Raw genomic sequence first — 26,164 nt, forward strand, 5'->3', positions numbered from 1 at the left:
GGAGGAAAAATGGCTTTGTGAAATTTATCACATAGCTGCTTTATTAAGTTCCAAATATCCAATGTAAATAAGAATATAAACTTTTGTTAAATACATATTGCCTATGAAGGTGAGGGTAATAAACCGCTAACGCACCTGTTACCTTAGTATAAAGCCCAGGAATGGGTAGGAGGAGGGTCGATGAAAAAGTTGTATGCCAACAAGATCATGAATGCGCCAGCCATTTTACGACACTCCGTTACTACGACATTAGTAATAAATGCCATCTTGGATTCAAATTTGAAAACAATACCCTCAATTCCATGTTCTCATAAATTGTTTTTCTTGGTGAAACATCACATAATATATATATTAGTCAAGCCAGTCTTCATACAACCCTGGAAAGAAGTGAACTATTTAAAGAAGAAGCTACTTAACAAAACACTTTGCTCGTCATTGGAACACTTTTAGTCACCATTTTTTGATTAGTGTTTCCTCTTTGTCATGGGAAACATTTAACTAATGTACTGTTTGTAGCTTGATGTTCTGGGGTGTCATTTGGGTTACTATTAACGTGGTTCAAAGACAGTCAATTGATAACTTTAATGAAAAGGGGGCTTCAAAGTGAACAAGGTTTTGCTAGGCTCGTTTTATTGGAATCTTGATAGCCTTCTTTTTAGTTTCTATATGTCAGTAAATGTGACCTTGCACAGGAAAACGTACTTTAACGCTTATCCGTTAAACGGGTAAAAACGGACGGATAGCTAACGGATGGTCAACGGCTTCCAAAACATTCTAACGTTTTGTTCTAACGTTCTAACGGATAATATGCAATGCCTAACGGATTGCAAAAGCGTTCTAACGGTTGCGCAATCTGTTCTAACGGATAGCTTGAGCCGTTAAACGGTTGAGCAAAATATCTAACGGATGCTGCAAAGGCGTTAGACAGTTTGCTTAACGGCCACCTGAAAGCGTTTAACGGTGGAGTTATGACAAAAAAGGCGCAGCCGATGGCGAAAACAATACGATAAAGATTTACAGTTAGAAGCGAAAACCTGAGACGAAACGATTGAAGGAAACGAGTGAAGCAACTCAAACGAAACTAAACCCAACTCTGCCCACAAACCAAGCGTCAAATTCACGACAGACTGAAAAAAGGCTTTTTTTAACCAAATAACAGATCAAACCCAAGCGAGAAATAATCGAGTCACTCGTTTTAGTTGGCTTATGAACTTGAGTCGCGACTCATTAATTCGAATTTTTCGAAGAGAAAAATATTTTCAGTGTTCTAAGAATCTGACTTCCAAGGTAAGTTACCCAGATACTAAAATGATGAAAACAAAAATTATTTCTTTTCACCCCTTGTTTTATACACGCACACAATCCATAGAATGTCTGGGATCCCAGGACACTTCGCATGCTTCAGTCGGCTTCAGTTTCTGAACCAAAAATTGTATCTGTCATTCAAGGCGCTATCAAGAGAAAACTTGTGGTTTCAATTACCACATTACGAATACCTAGTATTAACTATTTCAAACTCTGAAAGCGAGGAAGAAACCGATTGTCCGTTTATACTCGGTTGTTGCGCTTCTGTCAGCTGTCAAAGTAAACAACTTTATGCAAATTCAAAATTAGCTTGTGTAGGCTTTTTTCGCGGAATGTAACACGATCGCTTCTGAAATACTGTATCTTTGCTGCGAAAGCAGTACGCTGCGCAAGATTATACTTCATTGAATCTTTCGAATGAAAACTTCGGAAAAAGCATTTCTTTATTTAAAAACGTACAACGTTTACGGTAGAATTCGGCAAGGAACCGGGGAAACTTCAACGTGGCCGTTCGCGTGCCTTTGAGCAGACTTTGTTTACATCTTGGGCGTAGCGTTATGCATTTGCATAAATATAATCGAGATCATCGAATATCAAAAGGCAATGTCACGTTTTCTTCATTTCAAATTGTAACCGTGTCTTCCTCTGACAGATGACTGGAATACCTGTCCACTAAACCCAGTAATAAACAGTGAAAGAAGCGAAAAAATGGAAGAAGCTAAGAATGGAAACACGCGCGATCGCTACCAGTACGCTGCACATAATTATGCTGGATTGTACTCTTAATCTTTCGAATCAAAACTTCGAAAACAGCATTTCCTTGATTAAAAAACGCACAATAGTTTCTGGTGTTATTTCTCGATGTCTTATTGTAGAGTAAGAGGACTTGGGAATTAAAAAAAGATTCATATTAACTGTTTTTGTGACATTGTTTAGCGGATAGACTTTATAAGGATGGAGAGCGCTTCATCTGTTCTAACGGATGCAAAGTTTTGCAACGGCTACTTTTCTTTACCCGTTAAACGGATGCTGGATTTTCCTAACGGCTTACTAAGCCGCTCTAACGGCTACCAAATTCTCTTTAACGGTTATGCTAACGGTGCTAACGGTTTGATGTGAACGTTTAACGGGTACGCTAAGGCCACTAACGTTTTTGATACAGTTCTTTAACAGATGACTAACGGATACTTAATGGCATTGCCCGTTTAACGGATAAGCGTTAAAGTACGTTTTTCTGTGCAAGGTCACAAATTATAATTTAGGCAAGGTTAACAAGACAATGCTAGCAGGTCAGTGGTTGAGCCCCGGGTAGGCAGGCTTGTGTGGGGTGGTTGTTGGGTCTCCAGGGGCTTACATGTGAATGTGATTGCATATCTCAGCTTGGCTTTGCTTTGCTTTGCTGATCTTTGCGGATCATTGCTATTCATGGCCTGTGATATCTGCTGGTTTTTGCTCGCACTCCTCCCACCCCTGGATAGGTAGGTATGGGTTGTGGTAAGTATTCCACTAAATGTGTTCAGTGTGATGTTGCTGGGAGGTTGGTGCTCGCTTGGATCCCGTTGTTTCCTTCAAGGCATTGCTCCCCTTTGGCTCTATAGGTCCCTCCACCTTTAAGGCACCAGCTCCCAAGCTCATCTTGTCAATGAGTTTAAAGGTCTGTAATTGTTTGAGCTTTGTCTTGACTAATAGATAAATTGTTTATTGTAGACATCTGACACATGGAAAGCTTTGGCTCGTGTTGCAGCACTGTGTAACAGAGCAGTGTTCAAGGCAGACCAGGACCATGTCCCTATTCTTAAGAGGTACAATTCAGATTGAAATGATGGCACGACTTTTGTATCATGATTGATGGTGAATTTACCCAGCTGTTGACAAACATTATGGGGGGGGGGGGGGGGGGGAAGAGTTTCTCATTTTTGCATCATTCAATCTTTGTTATTTTGCAGTAATTGTCAGTAATAGTTTTTTTACCACAGACAAATGAGAATGAGAACTTTGAATGCCTAATCACATGTCAGCTGCTAGCTATCATACCTGAAAATTAACATAACATGCTCATTCAACAGCAATAGTGATGCCATGACACCAAAGTACAAGCTTCTGTGCTCCCTGTAATCTATCCTCAGCTTTCATTTCTTTGTCCAAAATGGGATAAAATGGTCATCAGTAACTTGAAGATTAACAACCTGATTTGTAAATGATGAAGACGACTTTAACAACAAAATTTTATAAATTTTTCCAAATGCTAAACACGAGTACTCATCCACCTTTAAATAATATTGTATTCTGTAACTAAACAAACAGTGAATTGATGACTTTATGTAAGTATTAATTCAGAATTGTTGGATAGGGACTGCTCTGGTGATGCTTCAGAATCAGCATTGATGAAGTATGTTGAGTTGTCGGAGGGAAGTGTCAAAGTAATGAGAGAAAAGAATCCAAAGGTTGCTGAGATTCCTTTCAATTCCACCAATAAGTACCAAGTGTCAATTCACACAACTGCTGATCCAGATGACAAACGCTATCTGCTTGTGATGAAGGGTGCACCTGAGAGAATTTTGGATCGATGCTCAACAATGTTGATGAATGGTGAAGAAATTGAGCTCGATGACAAGATGAAGGAAGCTTTTAACACAGCTTACCTTGAGCTGGGGGGCATGGGAGAGCGTGTCCTTGGTTTTTGTCACTTTTTCCTGCCAGTGGACCAGTTCCCAGAAGGTTTTGAGTTTTGTACAGATGAGGTACAATTGTCCTTTAATTTTTTCTTTTACATGGTTGTAGTTATGTTTTGTGTACAGAAAACACAAATCCTGATGTCTTTAATGTCAGTGATAATGCAAGGTGGCAAATTGGCGATATCCTAGAATGAGAGTTTTTTTGTAGTTGTATATGAAGTGGCTCTAAATTCTTAATCTGCAAGATTTGCCGTGTTTCTTAATGAAATAGAGAAAAAATAGACGTTTATAATATAAACATCTATTCTCTAACTACCTAACATCTATAACTACCAATAATTAGTAGTTATATACGTTAGGTAGTTAGAGATGTTTATTTTTATTATTATTATTATAAATAAACACAACCACAAAATCAGCTGACACAGTTGAACACAATACCAGAGGCAAAACATCAAATCATACTCAAATCAGTTTTTGTGAGGTCATTGGTATTTTGTTTTTGGTAACTGTAAAAGTTGTTTTGCATTAAATGTTGAAAATATTTTGGCCATTTAATGTGATAAAAAGATCCTCTAACTCAAGTTATTTTTTTGTATGCAGCCTCCCAATTTCCCTCTTGAAAATTTGTGCTTTGTTGGTCTGATGTCCATGATTGATCCTCCTCGTGCCGCTGTACCTGATGCTGTTAGCAAATGCCGCAGTGCAGGAATCAAAGTTATCATGGTTACTGGTGATCACCCTATCACAGCCAAGGCTATCGCAAAAGGAGTTGGAATCATTTCAGAAGGTACATGTACCACAAGCAGGGTTTGCAAATTTTATTGATGAGTGGAGTCAGTGTGACTTCTGCTTCACAAATTTTGGAGTCATTTTTGAATATTTGGAGTCAAGTATCACAACGAAAAAAACATTTTTACAGCCGAACCTCACTAATACGGACACTGAATGGACAAAGCAAAGTGTCTGTATTAGAGAGGTGTCCATTTTTTAGAGGTCATGAATATTACATCAATTTAAAGGTCCATTGATGGTATTAAGTGTTGTCAAGGATAGCAGAGTCGTGGGGCACATGCCTTTGATGGTGGTCAATATGAAAGAGGGTTTGGGACTTATAAGATATTTTCTTGCAAAGCCAGGAACCATTGGTGTTGTTAACGTATGTGGGAAGGCAGTTAATCAGGGCGGAGGATTAGGCATGGAGATCCCATGTGAATATATTTTCACTGGACCACACAAACTCATTGAGCATTTCGAGAAATGCTTGGATCAGAAAACCCAACTGTCCGTAAAGATAGTCTTTCAAGTGGAAATGTCGAGAAGAAAAGAGGTAGAAAAAGGAAAGCAACAACTGGAAAGTCTTCAAAGAATAAGAAATCTTGATGATAAATGGGAATGACATGTCGATATATAATTTTTGCTAATTGAAAAAAAATGATACTGTTATCCTATGAACAATAAGACAATTGATTACACTTTGATATACAATGACAAACAGGAAATCGTGTTGAATAAGAACTGTCATCACTGGAGTGTCCGTAATAAAGAGGTTAAGTTTGTATGAATTTTCGTGTCCGTTGTCCGTATTATAGAGGGTCCATATTAAAGAAGTTATTTTTACAAAGAATGTATGGGCATTTTCCGGGACCAAGTGAACTGTCCGTATTAGAGAGGTGTCAGTATTACAAAGGTGTCCTAAACTAGTTTCTCACACTATTACACTATAATAGTGTCTACTGGCTTGATGCAGTATATATTAAATCAATAATATAACAAACAAAAACGTGTGCAAATGCCAAAAACTAGCATTTCTGATGTCCAGGCATGTTTTGTGAGCAGTTTTGTGAGTTGATGCATCCACCACTTGCAAATGGATTTTTTCTCTTTGCTTTCTCGCAAACAATGCAAAACATTTTCTCCATTTCCTCATCATAGTGTAACCACGAAATTCTTTCTTCCATTCTTGGTGAAGTCTTCATTTTGGCACTTTTTTTGGTGGCCCTTCGGTCGTTAAGGACACCATTTTCAGACTTTCCAGCACATTGTCCTGGCATGTTTACACTATCATGAGGAATACACAAAGTAGATGGTAGTCCGCTGAACTGGAAAGCTTAAATCCATGATGGCGGTCATCGAGTAAACTTTGATCATAATTTACCCTCTTCCTGTTTTGTCGTGCAGTATAATTCTTTAATTTAGATAATTTAATTAAGGTTAACAATGTTTGCAATATTATTAATGAAAATTGTATTTGTTGTGAAAAAAGTAAGGAGAAACTTTGTTTGCTACTGAAAATTTCTGGAGTCGAAATGATTCCCTCCGTAACCTCAGTGGAGTCACCTGAACAATTTTAGCGTAAAATACGCCAAATTTGGCGTATTTGCGAACCCTGACGAGTAATAAATAAGGGAATTCACTTAAAATGGTTATTAGGATGTAATTGGTCTTACACAAATCTCTACAGTTGAACTGTCCCTTGGCCTTCCTTTAGTACATCTGGTCATCTTTTCCTTGGAAACTTTTTCTCTCTCTCTTTTTGTCTCAAGTGAAACACCAAGTTTCATTTGTGATTGTGATGTTGGCTTATGAGTGGAAAGTAATATCTTGTGTCATACTGTAAGAAAGCCAGACTGGTTTTAAACCTACACACATACCATTTGTTCATAAACACTTCAACTGATGGTGTACATTCTTTGTTGTCTTAGGAACTGAGACAAAAGAGGATATTGCTAACCGTTTGAATATTCCTGAAGAAGAAGTTGACCCAAGACAAGCTAAAGCCATCGTTGTACATGGTTCAGAGTTGAAGGTCAGTGGGTATATGTAGTTCTTAGTGGGCATCACAATAGTTATGCAAAGGTTGGAATCTGAGGTTTCAGTCCTTGAAAAAGTTACTGTTCATCAACCTGTATATGTACAAAAAGAAGCGTAGATTTCAGAAGAATGTTTATTCCCTAGTCAGAAGCTAAATGATCACTCTAGCATTTTTATTCATGGGCAAGCTTTAACATTAACTCCACCCTGAACAATGGAACAAAAGGCACCACACAAAGAGCTGTAATTAAAAAGCAGCTTGCACATAACAGACAAGCCCTGGGCATTTAAGCAAAGCACTTTTTATGGGCTTTTTGTGTAGGGAGGGGGGTGGGTGGTAATCATTATTGGGAATAAATTGATCCCTTTTTAAAATTGGTTTGGGTTGAAAATGAATCAGCTTAAAATACCACACTAAAAGAGCAAACCTTAACAACATTAAGAGTGGTGGGGGAGGGGTTTATAACTAAAGAGATTTTGAGGGGTTTTTTATTTGATGGGAGTTTTTTTTTGGGGGGGGGGGGGTCCGGTGGGTTAAACACAGAAGTTTTGGGTATGATAGTCACTGTATAGCCAGCCTTGGTTGCTAGGTTACACTTGAACTTTCTTGTTTGACAGGATATGAAGAAAGAAGACATTGATGAGATTTTGACATACCACACAGAGATTGTTTTTGCCAGAACCTCTCCACAGCAGAAACTAATCATCGTTGAGGGCTGTCAGCGACAGGGTGCCATTGTTGCTGTAACTGGAGATGGTGTCAATGATTCACCGGCCTTGAAAAAAGCTGATATTGGTGAGTAAAACTGAGTCAATTTATGACCCAAACTGATTCATCCTTTTAATTTCACTTGGTACACTTTTCAGGCGTTGCTATGGGTATTGCTGGCTCTGATGTGTCCAAACAGGCTGCAGACATGATTCTACTGGATGACAATTTTGCCTCAATTGTCACTGGAGTTGAGGAAGGTAAGAACATTGAATTTGAGGGTTTGCATAGCTACAGTGATCAGTGCTTCTCATTTGTGTTGATTGTTTCCATGCTCAAGTGTATTAAGGCTTGACCAGCCCAATTGTTACGCACATTTTTATTTGGAGGGGAAGTATTGGTCTGATCTCTGTGAAACTTGACAAACAGTTTATTATCGGTGTCCTTATTAATTTTCCAAAATTTGCTGTATAAGATTCTTGTCACGTGACCTGAAAACGACTTATAACGGTTAAAATCTTTACTCAAAAATGGGGAACAAAAAGCTAAATTATATCAATCTTTTAAAAATCGATGAGTAACCAGGCATAATAATAAAAATTTTAAAGACGTTCTCTGGTTAAAAGTTTAAAAACACTGAGCTTTTGATTGCCAGTCTGCAATCTTTAAAAAGTGAGATGTAATGCCTTCGTTTTTACATCTCACTTTTTAAAGATTGCAGACTGGCAATCGAAAGCTCAGTGTTTTTAAACTTTTAACCAGAGAACGTCTTTAAAATTTTTATATCAATCTTGTTTGTTGCTTACTCGATGAGCCGTTCTAAGGGCTTTATCATCCCGCCTTTTAATGATGTCCACATCTTAAGAGTAACGGTCAATTAAGGAAAATGGGTCACGTGACATGATAACATGTCCAAATATCTTAAAAGATAAATAATGAGTACCACCTTAAAAGGCGGAATTAGGTTGGCACAGTTATACTAAACATTTTAATGGCAAACGTTTTCAAAATTTTGGAGTATAAATGTTCCCCATTTTCCAAAACAAGTTATGTGACGTCATCAACCAAGGAATGTCAGGTGACACTTAGGAAGACTTCCGTTTGGTCGAGAAAGTCAGGCAGTTTATTGAATTAATTTCCTCTATAGTGTAAATCCTTTTCTCGACAGAGAATAGAGGCTCCTGAAAATCTTTCTGGGGGTCTTTGAAGGACAAATAACCAAGCCTTAAAGTACTTGAGTGCATATTACCGTTATATTGTTTTATCATGTCTACAATGATAATCTGATGCATTTTCTTGGCTGAAGACTGGTGAAAACACCAAGTCACCTATTTTCTGGCAACAGACAAGGAATATGAACACAATGATGTAAAAGAGTTGCTACAGGTGTTTGGTTGACCAGTAAAAGCAGTAACAAAGTCATGAATTTAAGTACCTTCAGTGTTTGCTTATAGTGTACGATTTCTTGCAAAGTGATTAAAGATTTTGTTGGTAGAAATGTATGGGGCTGGGATGTACATTTTTGCTGGTTGAGACAAGGTTGGTGCTGGGGCTCAGCAGGAGAATTTTTCCTTAATTCTTTAGTAATTGAGTTGTTATAGAGTCCTAAAGTGTAACGTCACAAACGTTTGAATTTTTGAAATTATGGGATTTTTTCATATGATTGGAAAGAGCATGATGAAAAATGCCTACTTGCCAAAAATCAGCATTTTATTGCGATTTGGGGTCGAGATATTAGCTCTGTTATGCCCTGATGACTCCATACAAATCCTTCTAATTTTGCCTCAGTTCCAAACATTGAAACTGAGGCAAAATTAGAAGGATTTGTATGGAGTCATCGGGGCATGACAGAGCTAATATCTCGACCCCAAATCGCAATAAAATGCTGATTTTTGGCAAGTAGGCATTTTTCATCATGCTCTTTCCAATCATATGAAAAAATCCCATAATTTCAAAAATTCAAATGTTTGTGACGTTACACTTTAGGACTCCATTATGCAAGCACTGAATAACAGCGTTTCTCTACTTTTCCTGCGGAAAGCTTCATTTAAACCATGGTTGCACAGTCTTGTGATCAGGCTGAACATTCAGTCTTGATATATTTTCAGAAGAACGCTCATTCATTCACTCAGTCGTCTTTATGCCATGTAGCACATGGGGCATTTATATCAGGGACTACCACTGGCTTTAGTCAGATTACTAGAGCTCTTCCTTGGTTAGAGCAGTAATGCTCTTCAAATTACATAAAGCAATCAAAGACTTGTTTCTCATTACACTTAGTCAGTTGGCAGGTGATGAGATAGATAGATAGATAGATGATAGATAGTTTATTGAAAACTGCATCGCAGCCAAAGGCTATATTACGCAATTATTTACAAATGCTATATAATACTTAAAAAAAATTACAAATGAATCCTTGATAATAAGTCAAAAAACTGATCACAGTATTAAAAATTAAAAAGAGTATAAAAAATTTCAAACTGGCCCTTGCATCTATCAATAACATGTGGACTCTGAAGTTAAAGATTCAACTAACTGTCATGTTTTTCTTTTCACTGTCATCAACCACTGCAGCTGCTGCAGCAACAAAAATGATTGGCTCAACAGGGTCGAAAGGTCAAGTTTGTGAGCTGTGATTTGCAGATTTCACCTCTGCCACTATGTCAGTTTCACTTTTTTTGCGGTCAGCCCATTGTTGCCGTAATTACAATTGACAGCAGTAAAACACCGAATCGTTTGTTGTCATGTGGACTCTGAAGTTAAAGATTCAACTAACTGTCATGTTTTTCTTTTCACTGTCATCAATCACTGCAGCTGCTGCAGCAACAAAAATGTTTGGCTTAACAGGGTCGAAAGGTCAAGTTTGTGGGCTGTGATTTGCAGATTTCACTCCTGCCACTATGTCAGTTTCACTTTTTTTGCGGTCAGCCCATTGTTAACGTAATTACAATTGACAGCAGTAAAACACCGAATCGTTTGTTGTGGTTGAAGTTCAGAGTCCATATGTTATTGAAAGGCGCAGAAACCTAAGCAGAACTAATTTTGTGGAATTTGGGATTGTGTTCTGTCCTCAGGTCGCTTGATCTTTGATAACTTGAAGAAGTCCATTGCATACACACTGACCAGTAACATTCCTGAGATCAGCCCATTCCTTATGTTCATCATCTTGGACATTCCTCTTCCTCTTGGAACCGTTACCATTCTTTGTATTGACTTGGGCACAGACATGGTATGTAGTTTAAAAAAAACTTGAATTTATCAATTATGCTGCTTTTTGACAAGATTTAACTCCATTCTTAACTAATAGTCAAAAGGAAATGTTTTGATAAAATTACATTGTTATAAATGAGACATTTTCATCATTATATACCTTAGAAAAGAAGAGAAGAGACAAAAGGAAAGATAGAAATAATTGGTTGATGAAAAAACTCAAGACAGCAACTAATTATTTTTGTCTGCCTCAAGAACTGCTGTCTTTCGAATTATGTCAAGTTGCAGTTCGTACTATGTTGATCTGGAAATGCTTAACATTGAGCTTATGGACTGTCAGTGACTTTCAGAGCCATTTTGAATTTGACGAAATCTCATGATATTTATTTGTCCTATGTATACTGAATCAAATTCATTTTTTCTGACAACCCAAGGTTCCTGCAATCTCACTGGCTTATGAAAAAGCTGAGTCAGACATCATGAAGCGACAACCTCGTGATCCTATAAATGACAAGCTTGTGAATGAAAGGTGAGCCTGTTCTCATAGTACATGTATTGTAACAGGAGCAGCAGTACATTCTGTTTAGAGACACCAGGATTGTTTTATGATGCTATAAGTTTATCATGTCTGTTTGTGGTGATCCGTCATGGATTTGTGAGCTGAGAAAATTGAATGAACAAGAATGAACAGGATTCTCACAACAGTACATACAGCAACAGTGCATCACAGCAGCATAGCAGTAGTGTATGTATGAAGCTGCTTTAGCAACAGCAGTTTAAGAGAATCAAGTTTTGACAGCAGCAATAAACCTTTTTGCAAAATGGCTTCCATTTAATATGCTTTCATTTGGATTCAAATTAGTCCTTCTTGCCTTCTTCAAGGTAAAATATTCTTTTGATATTTGAGCTTAAGAACTAGGTAAGAAGGGCTAATTTGAATAAGAATAAGAGAACGTTAAAATGGTAGCCATTTGGAGATACGATTGTGGTGTCTGTTTATGATGATCTGTCATGGATTTTCTCAGCTGAAGAGTGATGAGAACACCATGCTGCCTTCCTTCTGACAACAGACTTGTTGTATTTTTGAGGAAAATTTAAACGTGTATAATATCATCCAGGGAATTTGTTGATGCTTTAAGTTTGGAAAAGTTCAGTGTAGCTGATAATCATTATCCATCATGTGGTCTTATTAATTTACAGACTGATTGCCATGGCTTATGGTCAGATTGGTATGATTCAGGTAAAGACTAGTTATGCATTATTTTAACCCATTGATCACCAGCCGTTTCCAGAGGTTTTCCAACTTTCGGCCAAATTTGCAAAGTGGTTATTTCCATCCCCATGTGCATTAAAAATACACACAACTTACAGGGCAAAAAAACAACAACCCTTTAGTCTAAAATAATAAAAATTACGAATTATTTGATAAAATACACTAGTTGCCAATAAAAATTTTGCAAAAAAAAAACCTTCCAAGATTTGGATAAAATCTGATCCTCACATCACATGCGCAAAATTTGATCTGTCTCGAGTGAATGTGTTTGGTTACGCAAGATTATGCAGTTGTCACGTTTTGTCAATGAAAATAGAAAGAAAAACAAAAAGCTTTCCTAGATGAAAAATTATTTGAAAAAAAATGTTTTTTATTTAAGAAAGAATTGCGTATTATTCTAAATGTGAGACGAGAGATATGCAAGCGATTTGAAGGAACTACAAGTCCATTTCGCAGCGAATTTATTGACCCGTGTGGAGCACCTTTTTAACTCGTGAATGCGCGTAGCGCAATGAACGAGTTATAGCGATAGCTGACTTTTGACTTGGTCGGTCGGTCGGTTTTGTCGTTAACTTTCGGGCGTGCGCAGTGAATGAGTTTTAAATTCAATTAGTGGAAAAAAACACGCGAACATTTGTTGTTCACGGCCCAGCAGGAAATTCTTATTCAATATGTAGAGAATAATTTGACGATCATTTAGTGCAAGAATGGAGATTTTTTGTTCAATCTGAGCAAAGTTACAAGTTTTTTCAGTTTTTCAGAAAGTCCGGGGTCGTAAACTCAATTAGTGAAAAAAAAAAAAAAACGTGAAAATTTTTTTCACGACGCGTCAGAATTCTCTCATTCATTCTGTAGAGAATAATTTGACAATCATTTTAGTGTAAGAATGGAGATTTTTCGTGGAATCTGAGCAAAGTTATAGGTTTTTTTCGTTTTTTTCTACAGAGTGCGGTTTCTTTTAAGAATTAAAAATAATTTAATTTAGAAATAATTTAATTAAAAAATAATTTGATTTGTCAGTTTTCACGCGAAAGCGGAACGTGCCATGTCACGCATCATTGACGTCGTAAACAAAATTGTGCAAATTTCTGGTGAAATGAACACGTTAAGATCTTGTCAGCTTTCATAGAGGTTTCAAAGGGAAAAATGTTTCATTTTCGAAATTTACAACTGGTAATTAATGGGAAAGCAAAAGGACGCGGTCGATAAATAATTCTTATTTAGCAAGAGCTTGTCATAGTACATAGATATAAAAGATATAATTTCTTTTTAGATTTCAAGGAAGTCTCCGTAGCCGTCTAAATTTCAATTACTATGTGTCATCTGCATTCACGAGTTGGCTCACAGGAGCCTTTGATTCAAAATTTTCACAAAAACTGTTCAGAATATGAAGAATCGGTCAATTAGAATAGTATTTCAGTACAAATTCACAATCAAACCTGTAATTTTTTGGCTGTTGAATTCCCACAAGGGATTTGCTGAAGCAAAGACATGAAAAAATTTCAGAGAGATTTAGGGCTCTATGTTTTGGAGTCATCTTGACTCCATTATCAAGAAAAAGTCAGTTTATGAACACGGATATTTAAATAGGCTAGAGCCTACTTATATAGCCTTATTATTATAATTTAAATATCGGCATTCATAAACTGATTTTCTCTTGATAATGGAGTCAAGATGACTCAGAAACGTTGAGTCCTAAATCTCTCTGTAATTTTTGAATTCCAAGAAGTACTTTGTCGCCTGGATAAAACTACAATTTGCCCTCAAAGCACAATTTCTTTGCCGTTATTTCTTGGATTTCCACTGTTGAAACTGTTGAGTATTCCTTAGTAGTTCTTCTTTCAATTTACTGTTTCGAAAAGATGTGTTTCCTTCGGAAAATGCAAAAATTGGCAACTAAAAAATGTAGGCATCTGGCCCATGAGACAACAAAAACTAAAATCTGAGATAGTTTTGCGTAGACAAAAAGCTCTTTTGTCAAGGCCCCACTAAGACCTATAAATATGTGGGCAGAAAGTGGATTCTGGTTGGTCAGTCCTTTCTGAAGAACAAAAGGGGACAAAAACATCCCTTCTAGGGGAGGCAGGAACCAAACGGAACCAAATGAGATCGGCGCAAAATCACAGCCCGTTTTGGCCGGCAGGGTGATCAATGGGGTTAAATTTGTTTTTGTCACTTTTTGTTGCATTCAAGGATTGTTAAAACTTGTTGAGAAATTAATTTCACTTTTTGTTGGATAAGGGGTGTTGTATTGTTTTTAGTTTAATATTTTGTCACTAAATAAAAATAAAGATAAAGAGATGGAGCAGTGGGTGTGGGGAAAAAATGAATTTTTTCCCTTTGCTTTCCATTTTACAGGCTTGTGCAGGTTTCTTTACGTATTTTGTCATCATGGCAGAAAATGGCTTCATTCCACGAATGCTGTTTGGTTTGAGAAAACCATGGGATGATAAAACTATCAACGATTTAGAAGATTACTATGGGCAGGAGTGGGTGAGAGCAGCAAGCATTTTACTTTGGGGTGTAATGATTCACACCTTTGATTTATTATGATTTATAATTTCCTTTTGAATTCAAATATTTCGATTATATGACATTTTGTAATTTTGGTGCTTGGCTTGAAATAACAGTGTTTGCTTGGAAATCCAATGTCAAATAATTTTCACAAAACATTGCTTCTGAAAAATTTGGAAAAATTCATTGGTATTTTGGCACTGGGAAAAGGATTTTACAGAAAATGACTGAGGAATGTAGCTGTCCTAGAAAGCATCTGGTTGCATTTTGGCATTTCCATTGATTTGTCTGTATAGCGAACCAGCTGTGAACTGCTAAAAAAAATAGAGGCATGCAGCTGTGCCAGAAAGAGTTCAGCCGTGTTTTGAACTTTCCATACATTTCCCTGTATTTTTTTCCCACAACTTTTTTTTAGTAGCAGGTCACAGTTGGTTTGCTATACAGACAAGTCAATGGAAATGCCAAAATTCCTCAGTTATTTTCTGTAAAATCCTTTTCCTAATGCCTAAAGTTTCCAATTCATGAATTTTTCAGAAGTGATGTTTTATGAAAATTATTTCACATTGGATTTCCGTACAAACACTATTATTTCAAGCTGTGTTTGCCTACTCGTCAAAATGACGTCGAAAACCATGATAAGGCCTATTACAGGATTAAGGAATTGGGAATGGAATGCAAGGGTTGTAACCGTGAATAATTGACAATTTGATGTTGCACCACTATACAGTTTTCGGTTACTTTTTCAGTTTCTTATAACTACTTTTTATATCAACTTTTTTTTGGTAGTTCTGTACTTCACGTCACCGTTTTTCTTTCAGACTCACAGACAGCGCAAAGTCTTGGAGTACACTTGCCACACTGCATTTTTTGTAAGCATTGTGATTGTGCAGTGGGCAGATCTTATTATCTGTAAAACAAGGCGCAATTCACTCTTCACACAGAAAATGACGTACGTATTAAACCATTTTGTTTCTTCCTTAAAAGTAACAGTAGCCTAAAAAAAAAGAAAGAAACAGAAAAAGCAGATACAGGCAGATGCTTGTAAATGTTGCCTCGTGATGATTCTTTGCAAAACTTGTCTGAAATTGTATATGTGTAAGAATTTGGTTCAGTTAAAAGGAAAAGTAAAAGTGGGAGTTTGTTATGTACAATGACTGCCACGCAGTTACAGTGTAACTACTGTTGCCAGGGTCACTTAAACAAAGATGACCAATCACCCCACAGGACAAGAACAGCGAATTCCCGCTAAAGTCGATCGAACCAATCAGTGCTTACAACCAAAACAAGCAAAGATTACAAAGTTTCACAAAGAGGGCTGTCAAAGTTTCACTAAGGTGTGGGATTGCAGGATATCAAACAGGGTATCAAAATGTCAATAAGGTTTTAAGATTGTAATGTTATTGACAAAGCCAGGTCCTCACCAGGGCATAGGGCAAGTCAGCTACTAAGCCCAGAAAATCAGACCTCAAAGATAAACATTTTTCTCCTTAAACCTTTGTGCATTATTTAGAAATATCATTTGTCAAAGCTTGTCAACAGTCAGTTTATTGAGATATTCCTATGCACCGCCGTTTGCAAGATCAGCGACTGAATTTTGATTTCTTTACTATTACCTTCTACTCTTCTTTACGTGATTCCCTAAGCAAGGTTTTACAAGGTTTTTATTATTATGCACTCTTTCAATGGTTTACAACAAAAGGGGATTACTAACAATATGTAAGAGCCAAATCTAAACAACTGAAAAGAAAAATGTTCGGTAAAGAATCCTCTAATATAGCTCGTTGTGAAAACTTTGTATCTTTGTTTGCTTTGGTTAAAGCGCTGATTTATTAGATCGACTTTAGCCAGACTGTCCTGTGATGTGATTGGTCAACTTTGTTTAAGTTGCCATGGTAACAATAGTCGCATTGTAAATAAGTTGAAGCTTGCAACATTGTGGTAATGAGTTCACTGCGTAAGGGATTCAATTGTCTCAGAATAAGAAATTGTGTTTCCATGTTCATTATCTCTGGTGCTGAGTGCTCAATGTTAATTTGCTAGTTTCAGCTGTAGGCAATGTATGGTGCATGCATTTTACTTCTTTGCTTGTGGCTTGTTCTCATACTTGGTTCCTTTTCATTTTGTTGCAGTAACTGGTTCTTGAACTTTGGTCTGGTATTTGAAACATGCTTGGCAGCCTTACTGAGTTACACCCCAGGCATGTCAAATGGACTTAACATGTATCCACTGGCGTAAGTTTAACTTAAACAAATTGTCCAGAGTATAACAGTTACTGTAGTGCCTTATTGCACATCAAATTTTATAGAAAGAATCAGCTTGTTCAGCATAATTAATAGCCTGCGTCGCAGACAGTCTAAACAATCCCTGATATAGTCCGAGTTCTCTATAGGTCTTGAGTGGCAAGTCTGGCTGCAACGCAGGCTACGTAATTAACAGTAATTAGAGGAAAGTACATTGTCTTCAATGTTTCAGCATGTGACATGCCTTGGTCAGTTGTTTTTTTTTTACAGCTGTACTGTATTTTGATGTATTCATGTTTTTGCTTTCAGTTGGCAGTGGTGGTTCCCAGCGATGCCATTTAGTTTGATCATCTGGATCTATGATGAGATTCGTCGTTACATTTTGCGCAGATATCCAGGATGTACGTATCCCATAATAATCTTTAAACTATGTTATGTATAAGGATGCCATTAAACTGCTCAACATTGTACCAATAACAGACTTTATCACTGATATGTAATGAAACTTTCGATTCTATAGTAAGGGACTGTGAATACTGTCTGCCTAGTTTACTATCATTCTGTGGAACTTCCCTTTATGCATTTAAGCACAACAGGCGTTTATGTGCATTCCTACACATAAGACAGACTGTTTTAAGAATGGCTTTATTATAAGATCCTGCATCTATATGCATATTTGTATCTATCTGTCTGTGTTGTATATTATTTTTAGATATGGGGGTTAGTTTCTAAAGAAACTGCAGTGCCACATTGGTGGGGGTAGAAGTAGCCTTTGTTTTAAAACAATTTTAAATTGTACACACGTGGTAGAGTGTAGCTGAAAACAAAACATTTCTTTCCACTTGGGTAAAATTTTAGGCAAAGTGGTCAATGAAATTGTAACAATCATTGGCTGTACAGAATGGAAGCTTTTTTTCCTTGTTGTTTGCCATTTGTTTTTGAAAGCTGCTGCTAATTACTGTTAACTGTTGTCTTTTTCAGGCTGGTTGGATCAGGAGACTTACTATTAGAGGCTGTGGCCATCAAGTCTGTGTTGTCATTTATATCACTGCTGATAATTATATATTAGATTTCTTTTTTATGATAGTCAATAATTTAAGCTGACAATCCATTGTAACCCTCAGTTTGACAAGAAATAAGCTTGTTGCCAAGATTTCTTTCCAGCTGGAGTCAAACTGAGTTGTTTACCTTTCAACTGGGTAGTTTGCTGATTCAAGGCACTGTAGCATATTTTAAAATAAAATTAGGTTTACAAGGCTGTTGATGTATTTAGCATGAAACTCTCAACAAATTTGTAGGCGTTGAATACAGAAACATCTTTGAATGAAAAGGGGAAGTAATTCTTCTCCTCAATATTTTATTTCCTATGCAGTGATTTTGTCACTTTAGTGTGAATATTACTGCTTAATATATATTGGAAACAATGAAAATGCTTGCCACTTGTAAGGCAGAGTTAAAGAGGGAAATCACGATTCACTTGATAATTTCTACCATGACAATTTTTTAGTAGGCTACTTTCAAAATATTAAAATTCAGCTTGAATACGAGGTCTAAAGGACACAACAACAGATATGAATAAATATGTTCATTAAGTTTCCTTTCATTTAGTCCTCTAAACCTCATGTCAAGCTGAATATTAATATATCAAGAGCCTCCAGTTCATGTAGTTACCTTTTTTAAAGAGTACTTATAGCACATGCATCAGGCATTGTTAGTTGATAGTTATAGTTGTCATGTGTTAACCAATTAAGTTTGTAGGTACCCTTGGTGTGAGTTTTTTTTTAAATTCCCTTACGGATTTCAATTTGGAGCAGACAAGCACTTTTTCTGGGTTTATCTATCATCTAGGAAGAAGATGGGCTTGAGAATCGGATTCCTTAAATCATGCTATGATAACAGTTTGTACTAATGCTGTCAGAGGAATACTAACGAAAGGGTAAGGTCGAGATGAATGAAGTCTTTTCAGGCCTCCTCAACATAAACCATTTAGTGGCTAGTATCTGGTATTAAAATGTCACATATGCCTTCCTTTATCTACCTGCTTAGCAGGTAGATAATAAATCATTGGATGTAATGGTTATTATCCCGGAATAATCTTAAATTATTGTCTGTCATGCATCTAAGATAAGCAAACTAGTCAACGTGGATTCAGATTGGTTTTATCTTGAAGTGAGGGTTCAATGTGGGCTTCTTAGACGCTTTTTAGCAAACTGTTATTTAAACGTCACTTTGATTGTACTTATTGTTAGATCATACTTTGGGCTACGTTATTAATTTGCGAGTAGTCTCTAGATAAGGAAACAGTAGGAAGTTGGGTAACCTTTACGCTTTTCTCGTCCGGATCATAGCGTTTGCGCATGCCTTGGGTTATATGTACTTTCAGTTAAACTTGAATAGTTAATGGTTATACTAGTAAACAAATTTCAGTTAGTTGAACTGGATAGCTGAAGCTCTTGCAAGATGAATAATAATTCTTTACCATGAGCTGTAACTTGCTGTTTTATCAGTAAAGGCACTTTCACAATTCGGATTAGTTTCTGCGTTTCTTTAGTATCCGAAATGAGAAATTTTCATTTAATATAATGATCCCTGGTCAAACGGCGCTCAAAAGGAGAGCTCATTTCCCCCCTTCCCACCACCACCCCCCCCTCCCCCCCCCCCAAAAAAAGAAAAAATTCATGAATTGTCATTGAACTTGACTTGTGCAAGATTCAGTTCCAGTCCTCTTGAGTACATGCAAGCAGGGAGGAAGAGCCGGTGAGGAAACTGGGACTCGTTACCGCCCAAGGCTACCACTTGAGAAAACTGGTCACGAGCCGCATTTGATAAAAAATTTCCTTACTGTGAGACAACCGTTGAATTGTGTACTCAGGTCAGAACTGCACGTGAGTACATGTGGGTAGTGCTGTGCACGCGCTGCGGACCTGTTTATCACGGACACTCGCTCAGTCTTACATGTCTGACAACACAGTGGGTAGAGCAATACCCACAACAAGCGACAGAGATGGCGCTTTTCATCTACAACGCTGCTCGACTTTCCTCAAGCGAGAATTAGAACTGAATGACAAATGCACGGAATTTCTTACGTAAAAAAGGAATAATCGCTCATTTTCCGTTTATTCTCTCCCCAAACTCCTACCAACCATTGTTTCTTTTCAGCCCCACTTTCCAGGTACTTACGATAACAAGAAAATAAAAAATGCCATTGTTTTATTATAAGCCTTCATGCGATAACTGTGAATAAAATGTACGAAAGGGAAATCGGTAGAAATTACCACGTTTCAAGAAACAAATATTCAAATTCGAGCGTGCTACGAACTACATTTTTTTCTTTAGCTTTTAAAACCTCTAATTGTTTTGATTACTTGTGCGAAAAAATTTGTTCGCAGTATTTTTCTACAAATTTTTATGGCTATGAAAGTTCAAATTTTTTCACGGTTCTTTGGTTCACCGCCGCGCAAGAAGGAGAATGGGTCCAAGTTTACTGTGATGTCATCAAAGACTCATAAAGGGCAATTTAGACGGTACGATTTTGCCTACGATTTGTCGCATGCGATTTCTAGAGCGCGCGCTGCTTGCGTCATGTAAAAATCGTACACAACTCTCGCCACTCAACATTGCCTTTACCTACGATTGTCGTAGGATTTTAAAACATGTTTTAAAATCCTACGACATTTTTCGTGTTGTGTGCGTCTGTCGTAAGGATGTTGTAGGTTGATTTACACGACGCGATTCGTGTTGTAGGCATGGCGTATGCGTGTCGCATGCGACAAATCGTAGGCAAAATCGTACCGTCTAAATCGCCCTTAATAGATACGAAGTTGTTGAAACAAGGACAAATTGTTGATCATTGGCAGAAATTGTATGTTATGCCTAAAGCGTGTTGCCTTTCGTTGTGATACAGCCGACCTTAACAAAGATCTATGGTCCTTCGATGACGTCACAGTAAAACTAAGACCCATTTTCCTTCTTGCGCGGCGGTGAAACAGAGACCTGCAAAAACTAGAAACTTTCCTGGGCCATAAATGTTCAAAGAAAATGCTACGAACAATTTTTTACACAAGTAATCAGGACAATTGGTTCATTCAGCGAAAAAAAAAAAAAAAAAAGTGGAGTTAGTTGCACTTTAATATATCGGACGTAAGAATGAAAGACGATTTGTTGAAAATTTCTTGGTGAATGAATAAACTGCCATAACGCCTTTGATAACAATACACTGATCACCGAGGCACGCAATGGTGAATAATCAATCAACTCTGTTCAATCCGTGATCAACGCTGCTTGACACTGACGTATGATATCTCACACAACTTCAATAGTAGGTTTCTTGTTCTAACCAACCTGCGGGACGAAAAAAAAGAAAAAAAAACTTGGTAACTGCCCCACCAAACGCGATAAAGAACCTGACTTTTAAGCGCTAAAAAGCGGGACTTAAATAAACCCATCCACACTGAAGGAATGCCCCATTTGGTCGAGAAAGAAAGAAAACTCAACGTGCTGGCTTGGTCGCAGGCTTGCGTGTTTTCTCAATCGACTACCAATCCGAAAGCGGGAAGATGCCTGCTCATAGTCGACAAAACAAACCCGACAGTTTTCTAAGACTTATTTCAGACTCGTTTTTGCATCACACATGACCACCGTTAATCGTGGGATAGTTACCAATCACAGGAGACCCAGGAAAACCTGTTTTGATACTGACTAGGAAGTTATATGCAACAACAAAAACCACAATCACAAATGATAAAACTTACAACCAGGATGCCTTCGAATGATGTATCTACGACACTCATCATAAACAAAGATGAGTAAGCTGAATGGAACAGCCGGGAACCACCATGCAGCTCTGCAAAAGAAAAGATGATATGGCTCTTTTTAACAACATAAATCTAGAGTTTGGAGCCTAAATTCACATTTTCGTTCCAACTTCAGGTAGGGACAAATCAATGTTAGATTGTCACCTAAACAATCCACTGATGAAGTAATCTCCCGTGCTGTGGTGACGACGCCCACATAACAACCGCGTGAGAGGTGAAGTTTAGTTTATGGATCAACTGGGGGACAGTCATTCGATCTTCACAATTGGCAAACACCTGAAGTGTAAATGCTAGCTTTTTGACGCGGTCACACAGCCTCTTGCACAGATGCAAGTAATTCTTCTCGTAGAACTGCAAGATGGAGTGCCTGAAGCACAGTGTCGCTTATAACATTAAAGTAAAAGAACAGAAAGAAGACTGGTAAGAACTTACACCAAGGGGTACATGCGCAGACCAGTGGACAGACCGGGTGTGTAACACAGCAAAACAGCAAGGAGGGTCTCAAACACCAATCCAAAGTTCAGAGCTTTGTTTCTGAGAGAGAAAAAAAGTAACGCACCAAAAGCATCTCAGCGAGAGATAACTAAACGACTTTTCTCAACTGCTCAGTGTGGTTCTAAAATACAGTAGTACAGTACTTACGTCATTTTCTGTTGCAATATCGAATTTTTGCGCGTCTTACAGATGATCAAATCAGCCCACTGTACCACAACAATGCTGACAAAGAACGCAGTGTGACAGGTGTACTCCAGTACTTTACGCTGACTATAAGTCTGCAAAAACAACACCACCTCCAATAATTAATCTTCCAACCAAGTAACTGATGATGTTGTACGCCAGTGTCCAGCAAAACTCGAACGCAAAGTCCGACACAGGGTACTTTTCACGCGAACACCTATACTTTGCTTTCAACTTGCTTCTCAACTCTTAGATGCTCCTGAACTAAACTGGTTGCCCCCAATACGCAAATTTAATTCCCCTGAACGTGTCTCTATCTAATTAACAATTATTCCACGACCGCACGTTGGATACAAGAGGATAATATAATAATTATATAATATTCATATAGCGCTTATAGATCGTTGTTCTAAGCACTGATAGATGACAGAGAGCCAATGAGGCGCGCAGCCCCGATTGGCCATCTACATGTATCAACTTGAATCGAAATATACGAGAGTCTGTCTTCCTAAAAAACAACCACGAAAAATCCCTAAATCCTGCTAATTCAAGGATACATTCTTTTCTCTCTGATGCGCACTCTTACCCTTATTATTTATGGGAAACGGTGTAATGGCTTGTATACCATGGCCGCTAAACCAATCAAATCTCTGGAACTGTGTTATCTAATGAGTCAGTTTTTAATAATGGCTAATAAACACCGACCTGACGTGCTAAGTATGCCTGTGGAATGTATTAAGGAATGTAACAAATCACTGACCCACTCTTGGCCATAGCTGTCCATGACACTGTTGTTGCCCTTGTCTTCCCACTCCGACCTGATGCCAATCAGACGAGCAGGAAAGAATCCATTCTCTGTCATGATTACAAAGTAAGTGAAGAAGCCTCCTAAAGCCTGGTGATAAATAAATAAATAATGAATAAACAAACAAACAAACAAACAAACAAACAAACAGGAGATCCACTGAAAGCTACTGAAGTGACTCTGCAATGTCACTACCTTTTAAAGTAGCTGAGGAACTGTAAAAAGTACAGGCAGATTCTTTTTCTTAAGCGGTATCAATACTTGATTTTTTTTCTGTCAAAGCAGCCGAGATTCCTACTCATAATCACGAGGGAAAATCCTGGTGGGGCCTAGCTAGTCCCCAGCCCTGAAGTGATCAGGTATACATGTTTTGTTATGCTGTAACAGATGGTTTATAATACAGCTTTTGAGAATGTGGATGAGAGAAAATTTTACCACTTTAAGCTCTGTTATGGAAAGGCAGGTATTAAAAGATGTTTCTTACCTGTATAAAACCGATCTGCCCATAAGCCATGGCAATCAATCTGGCAAAGAAAACAAACAAACAAACAGTGTTGGACAGTGGTGATACGTAAGGGAATGGGATTCCAGCCAAGTAAAAGTAAATTAAATAAAAGAAAGTTGTTCCAAGGAGCTTTCTTCTATTTAATCTTTCACCCACGGCCACAGATCAAATAATTATATGTTTGCTATAATCATATTCAAGTAAAGTAAGTAAAAAAAATTTCAAATGATTCTAGTGCCATCTGCAGTTATTGGGGACACTCACCTTTCATTGACCAGTTTATCATGTAATGGGTCACGAGGCCTCCTCTTCATAATATCACTTTCTGCTTTTTCATAAGCCAAAGAAATGGCAGGAACCTTGTAAAACAAGGTAAAAAACAAGAAGACGATTAAAAATACAGGAGAACACATTGGTGTAAACAATGGGACATTTTCACTATGGCGTCATTTTACTTCAACTACCAGAATCCTTCTGGTTTTTGTTTTCTCATGCTAATTAGAGCTATTGTTCTTTGCTGTCCACTGGGATTACAAAATTTGCATCTGAAAAGGAAAACGAAATGAATTCTGGTAGTTGTAGTAAAATGACACCGTCATGAAAATGGCCTATTAACCGTGTTTTCTTCTTCAGAGGAGACTTCCTTTAAACTTTCTTATTCCTCAATTTCATTCTGGAATAACATTCTCCTAATAAAGTAAAGGGAAATTTTATGCTCTCAGATTATAGAATATTTTCTATTCATTTAATACCCACCATATCAGTTCCCAAGTCAATACAAAGAATGGTGACCACACCCAATGGCTGAGGAATGCCGACAATGATGAACATCAAGAATGGCGTGATCTCAGGAATGTTACTGGTCAGTGTGTATGCAATGGACTTCTTCAAGTTATCAAAAATCAAGCGACCTGGGAACAAAACAGTATTATCAGATGTCTGTATTCTAAAGTCATTCATAATGCCCTAGAAATGAATCTTGATTCAAATGTAAAATAAAAAGAACATTGTGAGACCATGCACTGCTTACAACAAGCAGGACATGTTCGGCTCAACAAAATAATATGCTGCTTCTCTATTCACCTTCTTCAACACCAGTGACAATGGAAGCAAAATTATCATCCAGTAGAATCATGTCTGCAGCCTGTTTGGACACATCAGAGCCAGCAATACCCATAGCAACACCTGATAAAAACAAGGAAGCATATTAACAAGAAAAATGTACAATTCATCTTGGACATCCTTACAGAGCTGTCGATGTAACCTTTGAGGGAGCCAACTTTCCAAGAAAGGAAGAAAGTCATAAACTAAGTTACCCTAGTAGATTGTCTGTCATTCCCAAGCTGTCGTCATCATCATCACTGCCAGGCCATTCATAACAGTCATCATTCACATAATGGCATTCTTTGTTCACTGAATGTACTCACCAATATCAGCTTTTTTCAAAGCTGGTGAATCATTGACACCATCTCCAGTTACAGCAACAATGGCACCCTGTCGCTGACAGCCCTCAACGATGATTAGTTTCTGCTGTGGAGAGGTTCTGGCAAAAACAATCTCTGTATGCTCTTTTAAGATTTCATCAAGCTTTTCCCGTGGTAAATCCTGAAACAACAAACAGCCATCACAACTTCAGGACGACAAACTGACATAATGAGGGTGTGTAATATTTGTTGCTTGTTCTCAGATGACTGGGAAAGTAAACACAACAGAAAAGAACAGCCCCAGTTTATGAAAGTTAACATGAACGTCAAAATGTATATGTTCTTAAGCCTGGTTCCCACTTGTGAGATTAGCAAAAGCATAAGCATCAGAAAAATTGTGTGGGAATGGCATGAAATAAGCGTGAGTTAAGCATAAGCATAAGCGCAAGAAAACGAAACCTTTTTCCATTCCTTGTGCTTGTGCTTATCTCACACTTGTGCTTATTTCACAAGTGGGAACCGACGTGAGGTAAGCACAAGCACAAGCAAGATGATTCGACCATCTTGAATCAGTTTCCAGATCTCCTCCAGCATTACTGTACTTACGTATACCTTATTTTCTTGTGCTTGTTTCACATGTGGGAACGTCGCAAGCTTATGCTTATCGTAAGAGTGGGAACCAGGCTTTAGGTTGAAATGTTAAATGTTCTATTACATAGCGAAATGTGATATGTCTTAACATTAACAGTTATATTTAAGTGTCATAATTCTGATATATTTGTACGTAATTAATGACCCGCCTTGTAATTCGGTTTATGCTACAAAAAGGTTGACTAAACGATCATCATCATTATTATTATTATTATTATTATTACATCAGCCTTTATGATCTCCCCGTTAAAAGCCTTGATGCAAAAATTCACACACTTCCTCAGAACACATGGATATCGCAATATCAAATACTATTAATATTTTTTAACTGTAGACCACTGATGATAGATTTAACTCTTTTTAACCCAATGTTTTGGAGTGATTAAATTGCCAAGATAAGGAGGGAATGAATCAAAAAACACTACATGTAAGATGATTGGCACCTTAAGTTGTCCACCATGAACAACAATTCCTTTGGCGTCACGAGGATTCACATCAGCAACAGGAACACCCAGTCTGTCAGCAATATCCTCCACAGTCTCCGTTT

The 26,164-nt window shown here is 37.5% G+C and overlaps 2 protein-coding genes and 1 long non-coding RNA gene across 5 annotated transcripts in view; 2 read left to right on the top strand and 1 right to left on the bottom strand.

Moving 5' to 3' along the window:
• Positions 1–19,270, top strand: part of LOC146452122 (sodium/potassium-transporting ATPase subunit alpha-3-like) — a 36,172-nt gene extending 16,902 nt beyond the window's left edge. For all 3 annotated transcript variants that reach the window (XM_085098502.1, XM_085098503.1, XM_085098504.1), the window contains 14 exons: positions 3,013–3,107; positions 3,656–4,046; positions 4,584–4,770; positions 6,686–6,789; positions 7,413–7,590; positions 7,662–7,763; positions 10,578–10,732; positions 11,148–11,242; positions 11,914–11,953; positions 14,345–14,479; positions 15,319–15,449; positions 16,630–16,731; positions 17,050–17,141; positions 17,722–19,270. In XM_085098502.1, the coding sequence (XP_084954628.1) occupies positions 3,013–3,107; positions 3,656–4,046; positions 4,584–4,770; positions 6,686–6,789; positions 7,413–7,590; positions 7,662–7,763; positions 10,578–10,732; positions 11,148–11,242; positions 11,914–11,953; positions 14,345–14,479; positions 15,319–15,449; positions 16,630–16,731; positions 17,050–17,141; positions 17,722–17,750 (1,836 nt within the window). In that variant the 3' untranslated portion in view covers positions 17,751–19,270. The remainder of the gene's footprint in view (positions 1–3,012; positions 3,108–3,655; positions 4,047–4,583; positions 4,771–6,685; positions 6,790–7,412; positions 7,591–7,661; positions 7,764–10,577; positions 10,733–11,147; positions 11,243–11,913; positions 11,954–14,344; positions 14,480–15,318; positions 15,450–16,629; positions 16,732–17,049; positions 17,142–17,721) is intronic.
• Positions 19,271–19,441: 171 nt separating this feature from the next.
• Positions 19,442–20,658, top strand: LOC146452123 (uncharacterized). The gene is made up of 2 exons (XR_014859869.1): positions 19,442–20,231; positions 20,554–20,658. It is a non-coding gene; the product is annotated as an uncharacterized LOC146452123 (long non-coding RNA).
• Positions 20,554–26,164, bottom strand: part of LOC146452124 (sodium/potassium-transporting ATPase subunit alpha-3-like) — a 29,488-nt gene continuing 23,877 nt past the window's right edge. Inside the window, exons 15-25 of the mRNA XM_085098413.1 lie at positions 26,061–26,164; positions 24,970–25,147; positions 24,626–24,727; positions 24,299–24,453; positions 23,807–23,901; positions 23,522–23,561; positions 22,993–23,127; positions 22,197–22,327; positions 21,987–22,088; positions 21,492–21,583; positions 20,554–21,081 (exon numbers count right to left, since the gene is read on the bottom strand). Of these exons, the coding sequence (XP_084954539.1) occupies positions 21,053–21,081; positions 21,492–21,583; positions 21,987–22,088; positions 22,197–22,327; positions 22,993–23,127; positions 23,522–23,561; positions 23,807–23,901; positions 24,299–24,453; positions 24,626–24,727; positions 24,970–25,147; positions 26,061–26,164 (1,163 nt within the window). The 3' untranslated portion in view covers positions 20,554–21,052. The remainder of the gene's footprint in view (positions 21,082–21,491; positions 21,584–21,986; positions 22,089–22,196; positions 22,328–22,992; positions 23,128–23,521; positions 23,562–23,806; positions 23,902–24,298; positions 24,454–24,625; positions 24,728–24,969; positions 25,148–26,060) is intronic.

Source organism: Pavona decussata, unplaced genomic scaffold, assembly GCF_977016875.1.
Source record: "Pavona decussata unplaced genomic scaffold, jaPavDecu1.1 SCAFFOLD_381, whole genome shotgun sequence".
NCBI classification, from domain to species: domain Eukaryota; kingdom Metazoa; phylum Cnidaria; class Anthozoa; order Scleractinia; family Agariciidae; genus Pavona; species Pavona decussata.